Genomic DNA, 24,331 nt, shown 5'->3' with positions numbered 1-24,331 from the left:
TTGTTGCTTACATTATTGCACTAGCTACTAAAGTCTTATATCTTCCTATATAAATCTAATTGTTCAGAGTGCAGATTCTATATTTAGATAATGAACTGTATGAAATAAATAAAATAAGGGGATTTTCTGGTCAGAGTTGCTGATATGTTGAATACCTTAATTATTTCTAAAGTAAACAGTTTTGGTGTATATTCTTAAAAACCTATGGTCATTCAGCATAAAAGCCTTGACATAATACTTTAAGAATGGATTTGTTTTCCTTCTCAAAAATGCATCAAAGAATTGTTTTAAATACAGAATCTGTGAGGCTTCCTACAAATTCATCTAAATCGTAATACAAACACAGTTTGTAATTCAGATAATATAGAAAGTTCTCTAGTGTCCATTGAAGTAAGGTCCCCAAAATGCAGTCTCTTTTTTTTTCTGAATGGGAAAACATTGCAAAACATTAAGCGGTTCCACTGGCTGAATAGGAGAACTGAGGAAAATGAGGTCTTCTCTCGTTATCTACACAATCCATGCTGTCATCTGAAAAATGAAAAAAAGCACAGTAAACAACATTTGCTGCCTTTTAAAGTAAACAAACAGTAAGATAATCCACGGTAAAATTATTTCAGAAAATTTCACTCTCGCCGCCTTCTTCCACAACTTGAAAGGACAAAGAAACGGGAAGTTTTAAATCTCCCCCATTAAATGGGCATCACAGAAGATCCCGATTGTTGTATGTAAACGGTTGTTCAGATGTCCACTTAAAATTGCTAGGAGCTGCATTGCTTAAATCCATATTCAGAGTTCTGAATTTCTGGTAATTGCTATTTCAGAGCATCAAACGTGCTCAGTTACCATGAAAATAAAATATATTTTGATTGAATATGGACACTAGTCGATACGCAATTGACTGCTTGCATATACAGAGTGTGCGTGTGTGTGTGCGCGTGCACAGATGTATGCATGCAAAACTCACGAACAAAATTATTTTCCAGTGGGAATGTGCAGGTTTGGAAAAGACAACAGTACAAATAATTCCACTATCTTCTAAAATAGGTTTTTCATTTCCTAAACTGGAAAGACATGTGGAAGGTTTCACATCAGTTTAACAACTTATTGATCAAATACATATATGGAAAACCAGCAATTTTAAACTGATGCTTTTTGACATGGTCTAAAGAGACCAGGTAGAATTACAGCAAATTATTTCTGGTCATCTGGAGAACACAGCAGGCAACATTTGGGAAAACTTTACCTTGGTCAGGAGGAGTGATTGTTATCATCTGTGCTGTAAATTCTTCATCAAAATATCTTGTATCTGTTTCAGATGTAACTTGTGGCTTAAATGGAGGTACAAGCTATGAAAACAAAAAGAATACTGTTCATTTTCACAGGTTCTTGCAGTTATGTTTGAAACAGGTAGAATTTGAAATACGAGTTATAAGCTACAGTGCCTCTTCCTATATTCCTAAAATAAAGTTTAAAAAACGCCAGTCCATAAAGAAGGAGCCATATACAGTAGAAAGTATTTCTTTAGCGATGCACTTCCTATTTATGGGGCATTTAAGGCATTTTGTCTCTAGGATTTAAATGTATAAAGAAAACCCTAGAATCGTAATGTTTCTTCAAGTAACATGCTTACAAATTTTAAAAATAATAGTATATACTGATTGCCCACCTAATTATATGGAAATTGTCAGCTGCCTCTAGTCAGATTTATCCTTGAGGAGGATGAAAATGAGTAAGAAAGATGCTCAGTGATACCAAACTGACCAGCTAGACTTGCATATGACCACAAGGGTTGTAACATTCACCAAAAAAATGGAGCTACAGAGCTACTGTGCCCATGCAGCTCCGACTGCAACTGTGCTGTAGGTCAGAGAAACCCGTGAGAATTTAGGACGAGGCAGCAGCAACATTAAGCATTCACACTCCTGGTCCCCAAAAGCGGTTTGCTATCAATTCTGAACTTAGAAAATCTGGAGGGCTTAAAAAAAAAAAAAAATTGAGCGTGTTTAGCGGTGAACGTTCTCCTCTTGTTTCACCAAGAGTCTCACTATTTGGGGTTTATTCTTGACGCTCACTTGGGCAGACAGGCTAGAAATCATCCATGTGTACCTAGGCAAGCTCTGGCAAGAGGAACTCCAGATGGAGCGGAGCTGCTTGATTGGGGCTGGAGGAGGAGCGCGCCTGCGAAGCGGGGTGGCGGAGCTGGTTACATACAGATGCACAGAGTTGGAACACGTACAATTTTGGAGGGCAACGGAGCTGGGAATCAGCCTCGCTCACCTCCCTGCTGCACGATGCGGTAGAAACAGAATGTAAACACTGTTCTTAGCCATCCCACAGAGGACATATAATAGCTCTCAGCGCTGGGCTTCGGTTCGCCCACCACTGGGGTTAAGCATGGACATCTTTTAATAGCACAGAGATGCACCAGGCAACAATTTAGGAGCGTGATTGAGGAAGTATATGGCTTCCAGTCTGAAACTGCAGGGAAAGGTTTATCAAGGCAAATGGTAAATTGTGCCAACAGGAATTAAGCAGTGACCCTGAGACTGGCACTTCTGTTCTTACAGAAATAAGAACGACACCAACAGAAATCACTACCTGCAAAACATAAGCAGATCTTAAATGTACAAAACACCTCTTCCCCACCCCCAACTCTTCCTTCAGCTTAGATCTTAGAATCATTTGCTTGGAAAGTTGGTAAATAAGAAAAGCACTAGCTTCAAGCTCCCCATCACCAGGATCATCTTTCTGATCTGTTTTGAAAGCACCTACCAGAGTGTTGTCCTGTCTTACAAACAATGATCCAATAAAGCTCCTTCATTTTCAATGTAAAGACTTTAAGAAGTATAATCCACACATGTGATCTTTCCAGATACAAAGAAATATTCTACAGTTTAAAACCAATCTTTAAAGATTAAGGGACATAAAAACTTTGTTTGTTATAAGAGAACACAATTACAGTGTATATTCATAATCTTTTTTTTTAACTATTAATGATCCTCTGTGCCCAAGGATGGCTTGAAGGAACCTGGCAAATGCTCCTGTCAAAGAAAATTAGGTCCTTAGAACTGGTCTTTATGTCCTGAATTTAAAAAGGTAAAGGAAACAGGATATCCCCAAGCCACAAGTCACTAAACCTTACAGTCCTCCTGAAGCTATTGAAGAGGGAGTGCTTTGCATTATAATGTTAGTAACACTGTTCTCAATCAAGCCAAACCAGCATATTACATGTAAAAACCCTGTTGAGGATGAGCATTCTTTCTTTCACATTTTAACTTTTTCTCCTACAGCAGTTTTCTGCCTACTCCTTAAAGCGAGCCTTGGTTTGTTTTTGACAAGCTGTGCGTGCACGCCTGTGTGAAGTTCTATCCGTCCTTTTAAGCTAATGGGGGTTTTGGCACTCACAATGCTCCCAGTTGCTGTAGCTTGCTGTGCGCAGCAGAGTGATTTAGGACTTGGGCACTGCAGCAGACACCTGAACTACGCACATCGGAATGACTCTGAGCAGCAATCCTAAGTCAGAACACACGTGTAATGGGCTAGTGCTGCCTGTGTAATTTTCCCTTTATTTTAGTATCTGTTAAAAGCAATTTGAGACAGATTATGATGCACCCACAAGACAATTTTTTTCCTCCTAGCTGTCAAATTCAGAACATTAAGCTGGAAACAGAGGGGAAGCCGCAGAAAGCTCTAACGCTGCCTTTACCAAGGAAATATGTTGCTTTACTGAAAAGCTGTCACTGCAATAGCTTTGCAATTCAGCTGGCAGAGAGGTGCCACCTGTAGCCTCCCACTGCTGCAGACCAGCATGATACCCCCAGGCTTATGTTGGTTTAAGAGACAAAAAAGACCAGGAAAAAAAAGGTGATTAAAGTCTCATTGCATGTGTTTCGCTTGTGGGTGGGCAAAATACTGCAAATTAAATCGCACCTTTCTTTGCACCAGAGACAAATAACAACACTCTTCCAGGAGAATCTAATGAATATTTTAAATTCTTGGGAAAACCCCAGTTATTCAAAACTCCTTATAATTCAAAGCAAAGCTATGTTTCCAAAAATCTTAATTACAAAGTAAGTGTTCTCGATTACCCCAAGCCTATATTCATAAACACATTCCCCATTATCTGGAAATAGTGGGTAACCAAGCTTAGCACATGAACACCTCTAGGCAGCTGACAAAATTCAGCTTTTATCCATGAGACTGCATCTCAGGTAAATGCTGCAGGATCCTCTTTGGACCACCCAGAATGTAGGCAGCGATTACGCACAGGCTTTCTGAAACCTCTTCGTTTGCACAGCGTGGCTGTTTCTAGAGTAGGTAATGGTTTACATCTAATTGCAGATGCACATGCTAATGGGACAGGACTAAAACCAGAATCCAGCCTCCTTGGATATGCCAAGGTCAGAAATAGTCTCAATTAGCACACTGTTTTCTCCAAAATATGTAACATTTGGAATTTCCTGGTAGTTTCCACAACAATCTGAGTCAGTACTACTAAGGGACAATTTACAAAGGCTTTCTCAGTCCTATGGATAAATAAATTGCCTCCAGCTTGTGTGATTTCTCTTCCGTTCAGGGAAGCAGGACTACCATGAAATAACAAATAACTTCACTGAAGATATTTGAGACCTGTTATCAGCTTTTTACCTGAAACTGCAAAAACATAGCAAAACCCCAAGTATTCAGCTGGGTGAAAATGGATATAACCTCCTGTTTAGAACAATAATTCAGATATACTTTTTTATATTACACTGAATAAACTCCATACAACTCCCTCCTGCCCTCATGGCTGCACGCAGCTTGCTCTCTAGGGATGCTTTGAAAGGACAGAGGTCTAAACGATCTACACTTTCAAGGCACAAAAAATATTTTATGATGTTTCAGTTCCTTTTAGCCACACAAATCTGTGAGGAAGTGAAAGAAGAGAAGGTAACAGAGCAGTCTTTGCAATTGTATACAAGCACTGGACAATTCTCCCACTACAGCATGGAAAACAGCAGTGATATGCTCTATTTTTTTAAGAATATAGCAAACATTGCTAATACACCATTGTATTAGTTTTACCAAAAGAACGCAAAGAATTAAAATTCAGTTTCTGGTAAGTTTTTTATCTCCTCCCACCAACTGGAGAGAGAACTAAACTGTGTTTAGAGACCAAACGAGATCTGGTATCATGAGGGGCTGCAGGGGGAAGGAGAAAAATCAGGAAAGACTGAGATTGAGCGAGATCATCTGGCATCAGTAGTTGGGATCCTTGAATCACCAGACCCACATTTTAGTTAGCTGCGTTTCACGCAAGCGTTACAGAAAATGTGGCTGGTGAGAATCCAGTGGGAGAGGACAACAGCAGATCACCCTGAAAGCACGAAGCAGGGCATCTTGGAGGAGTGGAGTAAGTTATCTGTGAATGAAGGGACAGTGAGGCACAAGACAGCTGATGAAATACACTCATACAGAAAGCGCTGGGCTCTTTCAATTCAGTGGCTCCCACTGGAAAGCCTACAAACTCAGTGGGTCTCAAGCAAAACCAATGAGAAACACTATGAAGTGCAGACACTTCACATCAGCCCTCTGTCACCAAAAAAAAAGAAACATATTAGGCTTGGATTGATGTACTTCTCTGCACTTGCCTATTCAGTCTAATTTCATCATTCAAGACAGGAAAAATGCCAGCAGCCAGCCCAGCTTCCACTGCTGCTTCTAGGATTGCTTCAAATGCTCAGGAACCAACAATAACTCTGGGACTCTCAAGGGATACGTCAGTTGACAGCAAGGAATAGCAACCAGAATTCACAGCAAAAAACATTTTAAAAGCTTATATACTGTCTAAATTCAGAAGCAATTCTGGTTACATCCTATTTATTCAGTCATAGAAACAAGGATCTCATTGAGAGATACTCTTCTCGTAAAAAAAAAAAAAGCTTTGGTTCAGAAGTAATCTGATTACAGCGTTTTAAGAAACATGAAGCAATTTAGCCTTGTTAAAAACAACTGCAAACCTCTTCTGTGGAGGGCTTCTGTGTACCTTACAGAGGGCAACAAAATTTGAAACATTCGATATATCCACAGCTACAATTAACGTTGGGAGAACAGTTGTACAAGTACCTTTTTCTCGTATACATCTTGCCAAACAATGCCAGAAAAGAATTTGTGCTGCATAATCTCCTTGGCATCATCAGGACCGCCACCTAACCTGTTTGAGGCAAAATAAGCAGTTAAATGTTTGAGTATAGTTATTCTTCTCATACAACTTTTATTGAACAGTAGTGAAGAAATTCTGAGTTTATGTAACACATTTGGGAGCAGTTCTAGCATTTGCTTCACATTTGGTTTTGTGCAAGGGCTGCAGGATAGTCTATTTTAGGCTCCAACACAGTTCCACTGAAAGATTTGAAAACATGATATCAAATAGAATTAGAATAAAGGTCTCTCTTAAACACAGAAAAAATAACAATAATCACAATTCAAAAGACCTGCCTTTCAGGAAAGATGCTGTCCTGGGGACCACAGCAGATCCTGCAAGTAAAAATCTGAGCCACACACCCATCTCTCTTTCTACATTAACAAATGACTACCCTTAAAATTTTCTAGAGCCGAGTGATGCCAGCAGTAAAACTGAATTTGATTTTTGAAGTGTAAGAGTCAAGGATTTTTAAGACAAACTGATTTATGCAACCTGATGTAAATTTCCATTAAAGAAAACAGTTGACAACTGCAGTGATGATATCGTGTTGTATGCAAATCTTCCCTCATCCTTGGCTTCATGAAAACACAAAGGGTGTTTTATCGACTTAACGTATATCAAGATAAAACGCACTTATTCCAAAATAAAACTGTCCACACAGCTTATAGATGCAATCAGTTTAGTTGCAGTCTTGAGCTAACAGATGCTTAAATTTTGCTGTGGAGGTTAAAATGTTCTCTAAAAGGCTGAACCCCATCTGCAAGCAAAGGCATGCACTGAGAAAACACACATACCGAGCAATCAGCAGGAGACTTCCTTACAGGTAACAAGGTTAAGACAACGCTCAGGATTTTAAGTACAAGAGGTACCACCATGTTCATTAAGGCTGACCCTCTAGTATCTGCCTGTTCTCTGACTGTTGGTGCCACTGGCAAACTGAGATTATTATCCCTATTTTAAGAGCTTGGAGCAATGGCTCTGTGTCGGCAAGGCTACAGCTATACCGCTACAGAAAAAAAGAGGACAAGGACTGCTCTTTGAACCTGAAGCCAAGCTGCCTGGTCAGGCCTCATCCATGCTGCACAGCAGTTGGCCCTGAATCTCCTCTGGGCCACATGTGGTAACCCTGCATCCCTAATGCACAATTATTTGGGTCTAGAGGGGAGTGTTTTGGTTCAAAATATCAGAGATCACATGAAGGCTGTGCTAAAGTTCATTGAAGTGGTACTTTTACAGCTTGAGACTGCACTGCATGCTCTGGGACGTAGCTTGAGGGCACAATGCTATTGGGACAGTGCTGGACGATTGTTTAGCACGAAGGAGTCAAATACGGTGACACTTTGTCCATACTGCCAGCTGGGAATGGAACCTGCTGCATGCAACCCTCTGAGCTATGCCCGAGCACTGTCTTCAGAGAACGCAAGCTGGCAGAGGCCATAGCTGTACCAGAGCGACCAAGCAGCAGAGGTGCCTGGCAGTTCAGAGTCCATGCTTGCTTCCTGGCCCTCTTCCATTTAGTGGCACAGCAACCAAAGGGGTTTACTCCTTCACATTCCTTCAGGAAATGTGAAGTGGAACAGGGAACAGGTCCCCAAGTCTTCCAGTAGCAAAGTGCTGGCTGATGCTTTTCTTCCCCAGGTAAGCTCTAAGACCAAGCCTAAGTTCACTCTAGAGCCCCACAGGCCAAACCAAGCCGGATGAGGGCTCTCCCATGTGCCTGGCAGCAGGTATACAGCTGCACAGCAGCCTGGAACAGAGACAAACTCCAGGGCAGCCTGGGAACAGACACAAACTCTGTGAGTAATCATCTCTCGGCTGGTTCCCCACCGGTCTAGAGGCTTTGCCAAGTCTCTACCATGCTCCTTATTGCTTCCCCAGCGCAGATGATGGTGAAGAAGAGGGTGGAGTTGATCCTCTTTATCTATGGATGGAAAGAGACTGCACTTCTGCACAGAAGTTTGGGGGTGATGACCATGAGCTAAGAAGAACCTCAATCGTGTTTTGCAGAAGCATGCAGGAAGGCTGGCTGGCTGCAGCCGTGTACGAGTGCTTTGGAGGATACGTTATCTAATAGGAGCCTTTGTTCCATGAAGGGCAAACATATACACAGGGAAATGCCAAGAAAAACCCCAGATGTTTTACTTACCTTTTAAAAATCTATACTACTACAACAAACCCATTCAAACTGAATGGGGAAACGACAGAAACCTCATATTTTGGATATGGACTTATTCCAAAATACACTCTTGTTTTTCAGAATTATTATTCTGAAAGGACCCTCTCAAGGAGAACAAAATTACATCAGCACCTAATGCAAAAATCATGGTTAAGCACCACTGAGAACTGAAAGAGCAGCAGGTTTGTCTTTTGTAAGGACATGCAACAACTGAAGAAAAATACAGCAGGAACAGAAGTCCTGAAAAGATGCCTGTACAATGAAGTTAAATTCTGTGCATTTAAGTCTTCAGACAGAACCCAGAATAGAATAAATAGGTCTTAAAAAGAAAAAGCTACTGAAATTTACAGTATACAAGGAAAAAGAACAGAAAGTGTAGAGGCCAAAAAGCAATTACACCTCCCTAAAACTCAAAACCCAAACTTCTGTCTAAATTGGACTCCTTTAAAAATACTCGCCAAAAAATTCTGGTTATTCATTTAACTTCCATCAATATTTGAGCGCCTTTGTTTCTACATTTCGGCCAAATCCCAAGGAGAAAATGACTACTAGTCAAGTGCAACATCAATATTAAACAGAAACCATTTCCACATTTGTAATTTTTATGACACTGTGTATTGCTTGCAAATTCCTTTAATCATTTAATGACAAATGTCTCTGCACAACAAATCAAGGGCAATCAGCTATCATCCCACAGATAAGTCATGTCCAAATATTTTTAAAAATTTATGTACTGTATTTTTTATATACATACATAAAAATAGAAATATAGTGTATAAAACACACAGTCAACAGTGAAAGTATTACTGTCACAGGCCAAAAGATTGCAATTAATGGATCACAGGAAAAAAACCCTGTTTCTCTACTTGTCCACGTAAAAGTCAACAGTGCTCAGCACCCAGGTCCACTCCCAGCTCTTTAAGAATCACAGAATGGTAGGGGATGCAAGGGACCTCTGAAGATCATCTGGTCCAACCCCCTGCCAAGGCAGGATCACCCAGGGCAGGTTGCACAGGAATGCGTCCAGTCGAGTTTTGAAGGTCTCCAGAGAAGGAGACTCCACAACCTCTCTGGGCAGCCTGTTCCAGTGCTCTGTCACCCTCACAGTAAAGAAGTTTTTCCTCGTGTTGAAGTGGAGCTTCCTGTGCTGCAGTTTATGCCCATTGCCCCTTGTCCTCTCACTGGACACTACTGAAAAGAGACTGGCTCCAACCTCCTGACAGCCACCCCTCAGATATTTATAGAGCCCCTCAAACTTCTAGTTTTATAGTTAAAAAGTTTCTACAGTAAGGGTAGCCAGGCTCCAATGCAGGAAAGTGGGCAGCAACTGCCTTCCCTCTGCCCTGCCAAATAATCCCATTCATAAGCTTGTGCTTCACCATATTAGGAGCCACAACACAAATTCTGACTGTGGGCAAATCCTCATCTGAAGAGACTGTCCTACTTTTAGGTGACAGATTTCTGTTGTTTACAGATTTGCACATGCACCATCCTCATCTGAGGAGACGGCCACAGTTTTAGGCACCACTTCTCTTGCCGTTCCATCTTCACATGATTTCTCTGACTCCCTCCTGCTCTCAAACCTGGTTCTACAACAGTGCAAATATACCTACCAGGCTCAAGAAAATCAGGTCAGCAAAAGTTATTGGTGTTCACCAGCTCAGAGCACACAGGTGCATATTTCTCCTTCTCTGATACAATCGGGATGGAGACTAGTAACTTATTTTACTATGGCCCTTTTCTTCAGAGCATTTAGGAACTGCATCTACATCACTTTCCTGTGACCAGCACTATCAGCACGGAGAAGCTCTGGCTGGCTTTGGGAACAGCACAATTTGATGACTCCAGATTTGGAAGGAAAAGGCCACATTCTTCCCAAAGTCCTGTACACACAGTCTTTGGGGGCTTTCCTGTTCAGAGATTAAGACTTGTGGAAAGTCTAATGCAACTGCCAACTCTGTGCTGAACTTTACTTCCACACTTCATTGACCACATGTGACACAAATGTAGTGGATCCAGTAACATAGGAAAAGCTCCCACTCCCCAACATTAGTAACCACAGCATGTTTGAGGATGATCAGGCTTGGGAAGTCTCTAAACTACCAATTTCTAAAAAGCTGGGGGGGGCAGGGGGGGGAATCGCTTTAAATTTGCCTTTTATGGTTTCCTCAGCTTCAATTTAGAGCTCTTATGGGTGAACTGTTTGAGTTTGTCCAAACTCATTCTGAATAGCTTTGGACTGAACTGATTTAGACTAAAATTATCATACACACCAGCTAAATCTCAGTCTACCTCAAAGCACCTGGTGACACATGTATGAAGACTTGATGAGCACTCTGCAGTTCAAGCGATACCCAGGACACTGGAGTTGTCTGGAGACAAAACCACTTTTGTACTCAAGGCACACACATTTCAGAGCAAACATACGACACTTGTCATGTGTGGCTTCAAAACGCTGGATGCCCACAAGGCATGAAGTCTGCTGCCTAAAAGGACTAGCTACTCAAGGTTACCTCCTCCTGCCTGCCACCAGCTAGCTGGGACCACCTCCAGGCCCCTGCAGTCCCCATGACTGTCACCTCTACTTCTTCCAACTCCTGCAGTGGCTGCATGGGCTGCAGACCTAGCTGTGTTTGAGAGCAAGTTTGCTCAAGCCATCTACCCTTCCCATAGCAGAGCACATACAGAGGACACAGACATACATCTCAACTATAAATTGCTTCCTTTCACAAGGAAAAAAAAACAAGGAGTTTGGTTTTCATGCAGGTAAAGGCTTGACTGACCCCAGTATTCTGGAGCATCTGCAGCCAAAGTTGCACTCTGGATGTGGAAAGAACCGCCATCACTAGAAAGAACAAAGTGCCAGATCTCTGTGTGGCTGCAAGGACTGATCACCAGTTCCCAGTGACCACCTTCAGCATTCCAAAGCCACAACCACAACTCTGTGAAGTCACTAAATATTTTACCAGGCATTTGTCAAATGCTGCATCCTCTTCCTCTCCTTATTCCTGAATGGCAAGGTCCAACAGCACCACAGAAGACAGCAGTAGATGAAGCAGCATGTGACAAACCCCACTTGGAAGAAGTTGAACAGCCCTGACCTATGACAGGGAGCACTAAGGCATGTAGTGAAAACACATGATGAAAATTCAGATGAAACCATCTTGAAGTTTTCTCAAGTTTAAAACCTGCCAAGATTCAGAGCTTGAGAGACACTCTGCTGACTACAAGCCCACCCACCCGTCTAAACTCAATCCATTTATATGGAGCGCTCTGATCCATGCCCACTTTCACAGGCTGCAGCCTCTGCAGCCAGAGAAAGAATAATAAAAGTTAAAAACCTTGCTTTTTTCTGTGTGAAAAAATGTTCTGATTACCTCCTTTGATACGATACATGTCACAATGCAGTGAAGGAGAATTTCAGGACACATTAAAAGGAAATATTTACAGAATAGATTTTTTCCTTCTTAGGAAAATTAGGGCTCACATTACAAGATTAATAAACTTATATCAATCCCAAAAGAAATGTCAAAATTCCTTTTCTCTTACAAAATGGATTTTATATGACCAAATTTAGAAAACAGCCACGATTAAAAGCAGAATGCAATTTATTGTTCTTCATATTTTCTCCATATGCCTGTGAGTTTGAGACTGAACTGGTATTACTGAGCGCAAAGTGCTAAGCCTGCTTCTATATCTCAAGCTCAGGTACAACAGGTAATTTTAAAGATTTCATTCACTGACACAGGTCACAATTCCCTAGCTCCTTGATATTTAACTTAAAATATCTTCATCACTGAGCTTCATTATATCAACCTTCTTTGTTGTTGGGGTTTTTCTGAGGATTTTACGGGAAGGGGCATCATCTCCCAGTTTCATTTTTCTCATGGTTTTGGCTCTCCCCTCCGTCCCACTCAGAAGTTCATCAGCAGTTACTAAATGCTGCCAATTCTGATGTTTTCTGCCACAGACAACATTACGATGACACCAACTTCTGTCCACCACTGGGCTTTGTGGAAGAGGGGATTTCTGTTGAATTACACAGTGGTTCCCCAAAGCATCATCAACAGGCTAATGTTAACCAGACTACAGCAGATCAGCTTTTCACTGGATGTATTTTCATAGCTATCTGGCTGTTTTTCTTCAATATGGCTCCATGAACTCACTATGAGTCAACTACCAAGTATGCCAGGCGCCCACTGCCGCACACAGACCACACGGTAAAAAGAACATAAAACTACAAAGCCAGGACTCAGGATTTCTACCCCTAGTGCTTCCAGCCCTGTTCTCCATACTGCCTGAAGCACAGGGGATTTGCAGAATCACAACTTCAGTAAAAAGTTGGGTTAACGGTGATTGGCGAGAATTTAAAAATGATCCATGATCCAAAAACCTTGGGAAGCACCAGTGTAATTAGCAAGCTGTGGACATGTGTGCAGGCTTGCCTAGTCTATAGTTATTTCTATTAGCAGCATGAAAATCATCTGTCCAACAGATCAGAGCATCATTGGTTCCAAGCCTGCAGAAGATACATGTGAAGAAGTGGCTATTTGTATAAAATGAGCATATTGTGGAGTAATTATTGGCATTGGGAAAACCTTGTAATTAGAAACAAGTGGGCGTTCTTTGTTTGTAAACAAACTGCATTTTGGTTCATCAGAGATGCTCCTTTAAGAACAAATTACAGCAGATGCTGCTTGTGTTTCCAGTGATTGAAAGGCCCCACCTGAATAAGCTACAAAAGGGTCACAATTGTATTTAACCCACCGCTCTCCTGGACAGGAATCCTGCTGGCAGGGGCTGCAACCACGCTCGCAGAGCGGAGCGCCTCGGGGGCTGCTAATCCGTTACACAACCTGCTCCTGGTCCCCTTGCAGCTCCCGCCGGCTTAGGAGGGGTGTGTGGCTGTTGCCACCTAGTACAAGGCTGGCCATGTTCCTGACTACAACTGTGCCCGGTTCCCCATGTCACCACTAAGTTGAATCCCTCAGGAGTACAAACTGTGATTTTGTGTTACAAGACCTCTCAACAGGATTTTGCATCAAAAACAGTGATGGAGTAGCCTACAGTGATGACAAAAAAATCCTTGCTGCAAGTATCCATGTACTGGCAAAAACCATTTTCCTGCTATGTGCACGCACACCCAGACTAAACAAACATCAGAAAGCAAACCGGAATGCTCTGCTCGCACCTCACATGAAAGATTTCCTACTTGGGGCCCATTGACAGTGGAAGCTTCACAACAGGAGATCGGGGGCAGAGTCACAATATTATTTGTTTTAAAAATGTCTGGGTTGACAAGATGGCAGGTTTTTAAACTGATGTTTATATTTGTGTGAAGGTCAACATCCTTTTTGGATCTTGTTCTATTTTCTGTTTGTTAGCCATTAAGGGCTTGGGTTTTTTTGTTTTTTCTGTTTTTAAATCAAGGGTTACTTTTTAAATAATACAGCATAGCAAAAAAAAAAAAAAAAAAAACACAATAGGAGGAAATGGGAAAAGTAGATTAAGCATGGTATAAACTCCACCACCAGCATGGTACAAACACCACCACCTACTGTCCAAAGCAGGATGCTAAACCACTGGCACAAATTTAACCGAAAATTCAGAAAACAGACAGCAGTCCGAACTGGGACAGAAGGTGAAAGCATTCAGTGCCGGGCAGCTTACAACCACAGCAGCCATCGGATTCATTATGACCAAAGGCAGGGTTAACTTGTTTTGTGCCAGGTTATAGTTTTGCGTTAATGGCAGCCATTGTGTTCTGAAGTTCAGCCTTCTGATCACCAAAGCTGCTTCACGTCGCTGTTTGCAGTGTCAGCTCATGTCAAAAGTTTAAACAAAAATGAGTAGGTCCACTTGCTGCGTCTTGGTGGATGATCATTTTGAATAGATTAAAAACAAAACTACCATTTTGTTTTAAATACCCTCCTCAACTTTAAAAAAAGACAAACAACTGGCATGCGTGCATTCAATACCCCTTTGTGCAGCACCTTTTTCAATTGTTTTTCAATGATGGCGATATGGGCCTTTCATACAGTAGCACAGAAACAGTCACTTTTAAGTCACTTCTCTTGAAGATAGTTCCCTTTCATAGACATACCTCTGCATAGCACAATTATTAACTTCTTTGTGAAGACTAACAGAATTTTTTTTTCCTTTTTTCTTTTTTTGGTATTTCTAAAGGCATGAGTGCTTAAAAGTGCGACTATTAAGCAACAGTCTCACCTTTGCTTAGGATCTTTCTTCAGCAAACCTGACAAGAGAGATTTTGCTTCAGGTGACAAAGTGCGTGGAAATCTAATCTCCTCCATTAGGATGAGTTCAAAGAGCTTTTCGTGATCCTGATTGTAGAAAGGGAGCCGGCCACACATCATTTCATACATCACAACTCCTAAACCCCACCAGTCCACTGCACGACCATAGTCATTATCTTCCAGCACCTGCAGAAATGTAGGGAAAAAGGCTTTAGAAGAAATTCCCAAACCAGGCATGAACACAAAACTCGAGGCAAAATCTACCCCAGCAAGTTCATTTTTTAACATGTCACAGCCAAATCCAGGAGCAGAGTATTTGCAGAAGATCCATTTGAGAAGAGTTGGCATCCACATTCACCACGCTAGGCGAGCAGCAGGGGGAAGAGGAGGCAGTGGGTACATTACGGCAGCTTCCTTCTCTTCTTCCTCCCACCCTTCCTCACATTATGGTTATGGTAAGCAAAACCTTCAAAAGCCCAAAGGCTGAGAACCGTTCTCACATTACAGAGCCAGCTGTTAAATTCTCACTTATTCATCACAAACTGTTCCAAATGGGATCCATTTTTTTAGAAAAACCTCAAACCACCAAGGAGCCAGTTTGGGGAGAAGAGAGAAGATGTCAACCTGTTACTTCACAAGTCACAAGCCAAACATCCCCATCATCTTCATACCAACCTGCACCCCATCAAAGGGTGGCTCTGCACATCCTGAAAGACCACCCACAAATACTAAATGACTAATCTACATTAAGCACCAAGAGCCAGAACGCCACTCCTAACATTTGACCAGCTGTAAGGCCGTAAAACACCAGCCAAATTGTCTGGAAATGTTTCCTCTCCTCTCCCTTGCCCCCCTCCAAAAGCACTTGCTCACTAGCTCTAACACTCCTGACTCTGCTAAGACGGCTGCAAACCCAGGAATTGTCAGTGGGATGGACTTCTGCCAGGTCTCACAGCGGAAGGAGTCCAGCACAATTCATTTTTCCCTTCCCCTGGGCAATTCCACCTAACAAAGCTCCAGCTGGAGCAGGGACTCGGGACCCCAGCAGTGCCCTCCATCTCTCCTGCTTGCTCTGGAGAAGCCCTGTCATAGTACATTTCTGAGCTTCTGCACTGAAGGTTGCTGAAGGGAGTGGGGAGTGTTTTGTGGCTTGCAGAGTGGATGTTACGAGGACTTCTCTAGACTTTGTGTCTCCTACGCAGTTGTCCGTAGCTGACACTAACAGTCTCATGTTCCAGACCCTGTCCTCAGGTTTTAGTTGTCATCTTTACTCTTTTCATGGGTCTGCACTGAACTTACTCTTGCCAAGAGCAAAAACCACGATCGCACCACCATCATGTTTCATTGTCGCATGGTGTCCGTGTGAGCTTTACATTGCTACAATTCAGAATGCTTTTACACTCGAATTTAAAAGGGTGAAAGAGCCAAAAAAAGTTGATGAAAGTTCAACAAAAGCAGGTTCTGAACCTCGTACAAACATCAACAAAGGTTTTGCACACAAAAAAGAAGCATCAAGACACTCCATGTAACAACTCTATGCACTCTGCCTCTCTTTATTCACTAATTATTCCCCTTAATTATCTGAACGAGGGAAAGAGCCTGCAGTAAAAATCAAAAGGCTGCCAGGTATTAGATTACCCCACATTGGTCTATTTACAGCATCCCCTGCCGTATGATTCACACCAAACGACAGCTGGCTCTGCAGCTGCCCTGTATATGTATACGGCCGACACAGCTGCCAGCCGGACAGGATTCCAGGAGCTGGCCCCGTCCTTCCCGAGGCATCGCGACCCTTCAGCTCACAGGAGATATTGTGTGACAATACAGTTACCGCTCTGAGTCACCCTGTTCGATCAGGGCTTCCTGTTCACACTCCTCTACACTTGGGTTACCTAAAATAAAACAGTCACGGGGCCTCCGATTTTTATTTTTTAAACTGCTGCAAGAGATACGACAGGAGAGGACTGAAAGAAAAACAAAACTGCAGAGGCCTTTGTCATGTATGTAATAAATGCTACAGGTGCTTTTGAAATGCAGCAAATACTTCAAACGTTACTTTAGTAAACATATTAATACTCTGTATTATAATCTAGATTACTAACTACAACTCTTTCCTTCACCTCCATTAATTCTGAATAGAAGATAAAATGCTTATTTCTTCAAAGTTCTTTGTCACGAGCATAGACTCATATCAGTGATTGCACAAAACAGAGCAATGGTGTTAGTATCAAAAATACACCATAACAAAAAAGGTACTGCACTCATCCATGATCTATTGCAACACGCAGGATAGCTGGGGAACAGTAAAGTAACAAGGTCATTTCACTTAAATTAAAGGATCATAACTTCCTAACAAGCAGCTCTAGACTGCTGTGAGATGGAATTTGAAAGAGAAGGCACAACAGCTGTAAACATCACAGCCATCGATGCATCTGACACATCAAAGTTGACATGGTTCACTCACTGTCATCCATGCACAAGATTCCAGTATGAACCTAAAAACAACGATGCAACAACTGTACAAACACACTGCTATGCCGGATTCAAGTTACAAACGCAGACAAGGAGATTGAGACCCCTGCTTTTCAGGATGTATGACCTTAAATGCACGGAATATCACTCGCGCACAATTTCCAGATTTTTTGCATGCTATCGACCAGATGACAAAAGCCTCCAGAATTTAACACTCCAACTCACAGATGGGATTTGCAAGTAAGGGAGAGAGCTGGGCTAATCAAAAGGATTTGTCCTTCAGGGTTTAGGATGAGCCAATTCATCATAAATATTAAAAAGAAAAATAATAGCAAATAATATTAACAGAAAAAACAACATAACGCCTGCACAGGGAATCCCCACATTCCAAGTTAGGAGAAAACAAAACCAAAACAATAAATATTTTTAGTCTCCTCATAAAATCCTTGATAAGAAACTGAAACTCAGCAACGGATTTCAAGAGGGAAGCTAAAATAAAAGCCATGTTTATGAATAATAAACACTCTGCCGTGCTGCAAATTATTCCCTGCATCAGTAAATCTCAAATTGTGGTGCACAGACCCCAATTTAGATTCACTGAAGACTTCTGGTGATCCATGGAGCTGGCAGCTATCATGAGACTGGCTCCACCTCCTTGCTGCAAGCTACTTTCACAGGTGCCCACGTTCTTCATTATTACGAAGACACTGGAGGCCCTTGAAAGCAGCTGGGAGTTAAAAAAAAAAGCAAACAAAAAAACAAGAGCACACTGCCACGGATATGCAAGAGGAGAGTGCAAAAGCGCTGATCAGCAAAGACATCAGCTCTCAATAGAAATATTCCTCCTCCACTTTGGGTTTCCATACTTTGTATTTCTGCATACTTCAACTCAAGAAAGGTTTGCAATGCCCAAGTCTCCCACCTCAGAGAAAGGCTACACCCTGGCTGTGCCAGCAATGTATAATCTGCCAGCAGCCCAAGACTTGCTTCTGCCTGTGCTCCGAGTTGGATGGAAGCCTTAATGCCATGGGTAGCAAAGCACCCACTGCAAAGCAACAAACCCTTCTGTGAGGCACACCGCGTTGGCTCAGGCTTGGTGCCCTACTAATACAGGGAGTCTGCTTCCAGACAGCTCAGAGCGTGGGCAGAGAAAACTAGCGTCTGCCTGCAAAATACCATGTATACATATATCCTCTATCACACAATTTCACTTTTGATCTGCCCATAACTAACTCATGGCTATAACACCACCTGTGTTGCACAACTCTCAGGAGTATTTAAGGGATGAAAGTTGCAAGCACACATTTGCTTTTTACATTTTTTAAAAAAAAAAGTTAGTACAAAAAAATCCCCAAAACATACATGTTGGCGACTGAGCCTGCTTGCATTTATTTCCTCTGAAATGGAAAAGTTCAAGTTAACATTGAGAAATATCTCATGCTCTTACAGTCACAAAACAATCAGCATTTTTAATGCATACCATGCTAAATATTGCAGAAAAACCTTGTCCTGTCCTGTTTCTGAAAACACGTCGCCTTATACTGTCTTCAAAGAGTAAAAGACTCGGACAATACTTTTACTTCTTAAGTGAAGTCCTACTGATAGCTTTCAACACACAGCAAACAAATTGCAAAACAGTCACCAATCCATTAGGTAGTATTTGAAGTCATTTAAAAGGTTTTTTTAAAATTACGTTTCTGACACAAGAAGCAAGCACTGTTCCAGCAGACTGTAAATATTCCCTGAAGTGAAAGGATAATACTGCCCTGCCCAAAACTTATCACATACCATTATGCTAAAGATTGTTCCAGAACATGATGAATAGAAGATTCTCAGTATGTGTTGTTATATAACAGTAGTTACTGTATGAACACATTACGGCACAAGAATTATTCCACACCGCTACTGCTATCATGGATGCCATTTAAGAAGATAATTTAGTACAATAGCCAACATAAACATACCTCTGGTGCAAGATACTCTGGAGTGCCACAGAAAGTCTTCATTGTTGCTCCATCCTTTATGCCCTCTTTACATAGCCCAAAGTCTGTTATTTTTATGTGCCCATCTTTATCCAGCATAAGGTTTTCCAACTGAGAAGACAATCCAAATGAAAGACATTATTACGTATAACAGACACTACTTCTGAGCAAGTCAATGAAAGCCGTGAATTTCTGCAGATCAGTTTTCAACCTCGCTCACACTGGGGTCAGAATCATAGTAGCTGCCAGAGAACGCATGATATAAATATATATTTATATCACTTTCCTCAGTTCTTGAGGGAATATTAGGTAACTAATTTGCAGTCTTTGGGTAACAGATCATATATACCAAAAGAATACAGAATGTAGACGTTATATTTAGGTTTCTACAATATTATCACCAACAGAATGCCAGTTCTTTTAAAAATGTATTAAGTATTCCCCCTCACACAGCTTCATCCCTGCTTTTACTCTAGGTTATTTTATGAAATATTCTGTACCAGTAAAGGATAGCAAATGAAAAAAAATCAAATGCAAGGCTAAGGAACCACTTCCAAAGAGACCCTTTACATGAGAATCAGTTGATACATTTACTCAGCACGTGGTATTCATCCTAGCCTGTGCCACTTATTTTTGAGAAAGCCGTCCAGGTTTCAGGACAGAGTTTCCACTGTATATGAAAAAAAGTGCACTTTCAAAGGAATCATGGTGATATGGGAGACAAAATCCCAGCAGAAATCCCAAAATGACTTTGACGTAGCCTGAAAACATTACATAGCATGCTTCATTTTAGATTGCTCCTAAATGAGCTACCAGTACCCCCTCATCCTCTCCTGAAAACACTTCTCAGAACAAAAAAACCCAACAAAACAAAACAAAAAAAGCATCTTCCTCAAGAATTTCCTAAGTTTGTTTGCCCTGAGATTTCTTGTTTGGTTGTTTGGGTTTTTCTTCCTCTTCTCTGCTCACCAAACAAATAAGCAACTCAAAGCTTATCCAATTTTCTAACTGCAAGCAGGTATTATGCTGCGCATAGTACAGCACATTGTGTGCTCAGCACATTGCAAGGAAGCACAACGTCCACACAGTATGAATTTGCATCTATCTGATAAGACCTGGGATGAAGAGCCTAGGATTATGTTCCACCATGCAGAATAGCCAGCAAGGTTTCTCTTAGAACATGAGCAGGCAAGTGAAAATGCAACTCAAGTAGCTCAGCACCCCTTCATATTCTCTAAAACACTGCCAGGGTCCTGATAAATGTATTACACAACCTCTTAGACTGTAAAACTGTTTAGACATTCTGTAAAGTCAAGTCCAACAGCTGCAATAACTGTTACGTTGAAGTTCAGTCAGGAAAGGCTTTCTTATAGTTCAGGCTCATTTGCTTTAGTGTCTAACAAACAAAAAGTCAAAAAACAAAAAAGCCTATGAAAATATTTTTCTACCCACCTTCAAATCTCTATAAACCACATTCTTCTCTGAATGCAGGTAATCCAGTGCTGAAACAATCTCAGCTCCATAAAACCGAGCCCGGTCTTCAGAAAAGACACGCTCTCTTGACAGGTGGAAAAACAACTACAAGAACAATAATTTGTTACCTTCAGATTGCACATGCTTCTCAGTTATGTCTTGCACTTCGCAGGCCATCCTGCTTGGAATGCGATATTACCTAAGAGAAAACCCCTTTCCATCCTCACCCAGCTGTGTTCCCAAATGTGTTTAAAAACAGCATAAATTAAATGACTAGAGAGTTATATTCACAGATGCACACTGATAGTCAGTTTGTGTGCTGCACAGTTTTGTATGTACAGAAACTAATAAAAACCCGTTTTGATTGAACTACAATTATATATTAAAACTCCAGCTTAATGCATGATTTAGAGACATGTTAATATTCCACCTTTTCCTTCTTGACTGTCTAACAGTAGTTTGCTGTTTCTAGTTCTCCCTCCAAAGTAATGCATGTTCACAGCGTTCATAAAAAGTGTTGAAAGTTGGCTGAAGAGCAACTAGAAATCAACCTTGCCTTCTTGAATTACTAAATGTCAGATTACAATACATTGCTGTCATGTAAAATATGAACCTACACCCAAAACCTCTATTCTCTAAAAATGGAGTTAAGAAAATTAAGAGTCTTTATTCTTAATTTTAATTAAGCCTGCAAACAGCTCTGTTTAACTGGGACAACTGGCATTAATTAGAATTGCAAACATGGACCTTAGCTAAATAATGTCAAGCAGAATTAGTAGCAGTACAGGAAAATCCTAAAGTATTAAACATTATTACATTTCTCTTACCTCCCCTCCATTAGCATACTCCATAACAAAACACAAGCGATCATGTGTCTGAAAGGAATACTTTAAAGCCTGAAACAGATTTAAACCAAAATTCAGAAGACAGATCACACTGACAGTTATAAAAGCATTTGTAACAGATTTTCAGAAATACAGACAGACATTTTAGTGGACTTTTTGTCCTTGAATCTTACAAAATACTTACACTTTCCTGTTGCAGCTGAGGACTGATGCATCGCCAACTTACTTCATTAAATAAATGTAATAAAACATTAAAACAATCCCTTGCAGAAGCTATCAGTAACACCTATAATGCTCTTAAACAAAGTTCTGGCCCATTAACAGTGATACAAAACATACCAATAGTGGCTCTGAAGTTTCCTCCCCAGGCCACAGGCTCCTGCAGTTTTATCTCACAGACAAGAGGCCACAACCAAAACCCAGAGCATAAGGTTTTACCGCACTGGCTACAAGCCCTCTTACATGAAACACATATATATTTACACACACCAGCCCCATGGTCTCTGCCCTGCTGCCTGCAACTGCTCCTTATTGACAGCCTGCCAGTGGATTGAGCAATGCTGCCAGTATCAATTTGTGAGCAATTCACAAAAACAGAGCGGACAAAGGGTGTGATGAAACATCACAAGGTGCTTTTGTACAGTCTTGTCACGTGTATTCCTGTGGCAACAGTAACATCAACTTATTTGCCACAGTCTTAAGTTTCTTGGCCATAACACAGACTTGTAGCTGACTTCTCAAGACAGCCCTTTTTTTAGATATTTGGGTTTATGAAAGCATTAAAAAAAAAACCACTTGCATATGACATCATAGTCTTCATTACTAGAGGTGGCATTTTTAAACCAGTCATATTTTTGCAGGGAGAGGGAGGATCGGGTTTTAGACATGCCAACAAACATTTACCAATTTATACCCAATATTTACTTCCAGAGGTCATGCTTAAAAGTCTAAATGCCAGTTTAAGCCCTTGTGTGCCTGGATAAAGGAAACAACTGGGTTCCTACAAAGAGGGCTTAAGCAGTTGGAAACAATTCAAAGCCAACTTATAATAAATACTAGAAACAAAATCTTGAGGTGGAGCTTACGTATCTGAACTCAACCCAGAGAGACTACTGGCATTGGAGGTCTAAGCCGAGAGTATGGTTTGCTTCTACAGCTAAGCCAATCCTAAAGGAAAGCAGCAGATAAAAGCACGGTCCTGCTCTTCCCTGTCCCATCCCACATGCTCCCACCACTATCCCTTGCCTGGCATCACCAGTGCTCTGATTCCATAGTGAGCTGCTTCTTGGAGCTTAAAAAAAAAAACAACAAAAAAAGGAAAAATTAAAGCGGTTTTCCTCCACTCTTTTTTCCTGAACTTGTTTGTCACAAGATCTCTGATCTCTGCTACAAAGAGGAGACCAAGCATTTGGAGGACAAGGAAAGCAGATACTTCTCAGAGATAGCAAGCCTCAAATGGGTGAGCCATAAAGTCAAACCACACCCTGAAACACTGTCTTCAAGAGGTAGTGAGGACCTGCTCTGCAAGAATCAGAAGACTTTAAAAAGCATTTTAATTTGTGCTTCCCAAAAATGCAAGGGTACAAAAATACACAGCCACTCTGAAAACACAGATCTCAGATGTATTACATAAATAAAAAATAAGGGAAGTCTTGGTTGTCATGATGTCGTTACACTCAGCAGAGGAAGAATGCTTACTGTTAAGAATGGATGCCGAGAGTTCTGTAAAACACGGTTTTCTGTCAGCGTGTGTGCTACTTCATCCTGAAACACAAGCAGAAGGAAATCAGCAAAGTGATTCTCCAGATCAGGGGTCCATTTCAAACACTAATGGAGCAATTATTTACAAGTACTCAGAGAACCCTTGATATGACTTTCCTGAAGGCTGTATCAAGGGTGAACCACATTCCCAAGTTTCCCATCTACTCACCTTTGCTACAATAACTTCCTTCTTCAGAATTTTCATAGCATAATATCGTCCAGTTGCTTTTTCTTTAACCAAAATGACCTTTCCAAAAGTGCCTTTTCCCAATAGTTTAAGGTATTCAAACTCATTCATGGTCTGTTAATGATACAGATAAACAAGAACTGAATTACAGGAACTAACAACAAGTATATCATTCTCAGACTAGAATTTCTCATTCACATGAGAATACATTGCATATGTGATTTTTTTTTTAAATCCTTTTGCTTAGTAGAATTCAGAAGCAGAAATGATTCTTCCATAATCATGAATACCAATGCACTCCCAAAGGTAATCAAATCAAACTATTCATGGAAAACCATAAGCTTTCAATTAACAGAACGCTCTTTCACATGACCCAACACTCAACTGTGCAAATACCATTCAACGTATTATTATTAATCCATAGATATTTTGACCACTTTGCCAAGGCAGACATTCACTAAAACACACGTTGCTCTGATTCAAGGGATTAAATCCATATCTTTTTTTCTGGTGTTCCCCACCTGTCTAGGTGACCAGCTTGCTTGTGCTTCATTGAGCAGCCCCAAAACCCACAGACAAAATGACTGCCTCACAGATTAGCCTTATACAGCCAGAGGCTACTGCAGCCTTGGTTGGGGAAAAATTTTAAGATGCTCCCAACAGAAAACTTCCCTCATATTCTTCCCTAGAGCTGGCTGAGGAGATTGTCCGCTAATTGTTCAATACAGTTGATACCAGGACCCCAATAATCATTTTAGTTACCCTCCCTAACATGCCCAGAGAGAATGTATATATTTGACCAATGAGGTGGTTCTTGCATTTCCATGAAGAGCTGCTCAGCAAGAGCAGTATCCGTTCAGTCAAGGACACAGAAGACTAATGGTAGCTACAATTCAGAGTGACATGTGAGTAGCCACCCACATCAGTCTAAAATCGGTGACATGACACAAGGCTGGCACACATACTTAGTGATGACACTGGTGAATGGCTATCT

At 41.2% G+C, this 24,331-nt stretch overlaps 1 protein-coding gene across 1 annotated transcript in view; it reads right to left on the bottom strand.

Moving 5' to 3' along the window:
* Positions 1 to 448: 448 nt before the first annotated feature.
* Positions 449 to 24,331, bottom strand: part of AKT1 (AKT serine/threonine kinase 1) — a gene marked incomplete at both ends in the record, with an annotated part of 66,272 nt that continues 42,389 nt past the window's right edge. The window contains 9 exons of the mRNA XM_082000698.1: positions 449 to 528; positions 1,244 to 1,346; positions 6,106 to 6,193; positions 14,589 to 14,803; positions 19,054 to 19,182; positions 20,524 to 20,649; positions 21,372 to 21,440; positions 23,088 to 23,153; positions 23,320 to 23,451. Coding sequence (XP_081856824.1) covers positions 449 to 528; positions 1,244 to 1,346; positions 6,106 to 6,193; positions 14,589 to 14,803; positions 19,054 to 19,182; positions 20,524 to 20,649; positions 21,372 to 21,440; positions 23,088 to 23,153; positions 23,320 to 23,451 — 1,008 coding nt within the window. The remainder of the gene's footprint in view (positions 529 to 1,243; positions 1,347 to 6,105; positions 6,194 to 14,588; positions 14,804 to 19,053; positions 19,183 to 20,523; positions 20,650 to 21,371; positions 21,441 to 23,087; positions 23,154 to 23,319; positions 23,452 to 24,331) is intronic.

This window comes from Phaethon aethereus, assembly GCF_964289735.1.
Source record: "Phaethon aethereus genome assembly, chromosome: 5".
Classification (NCBI taxonomy): domain Eukaryota; kingdom Metazoa; phylum Chordata; class Aves; order Phaethontiformes; family Phaethontidae; genus Phaethon; species Phaethon aethereus.
The sequence above is the reverse complement of the archived record's forward strand: the minus strand, read 5'-3'. Positions and strand labels throughout refer to the sequence as shown.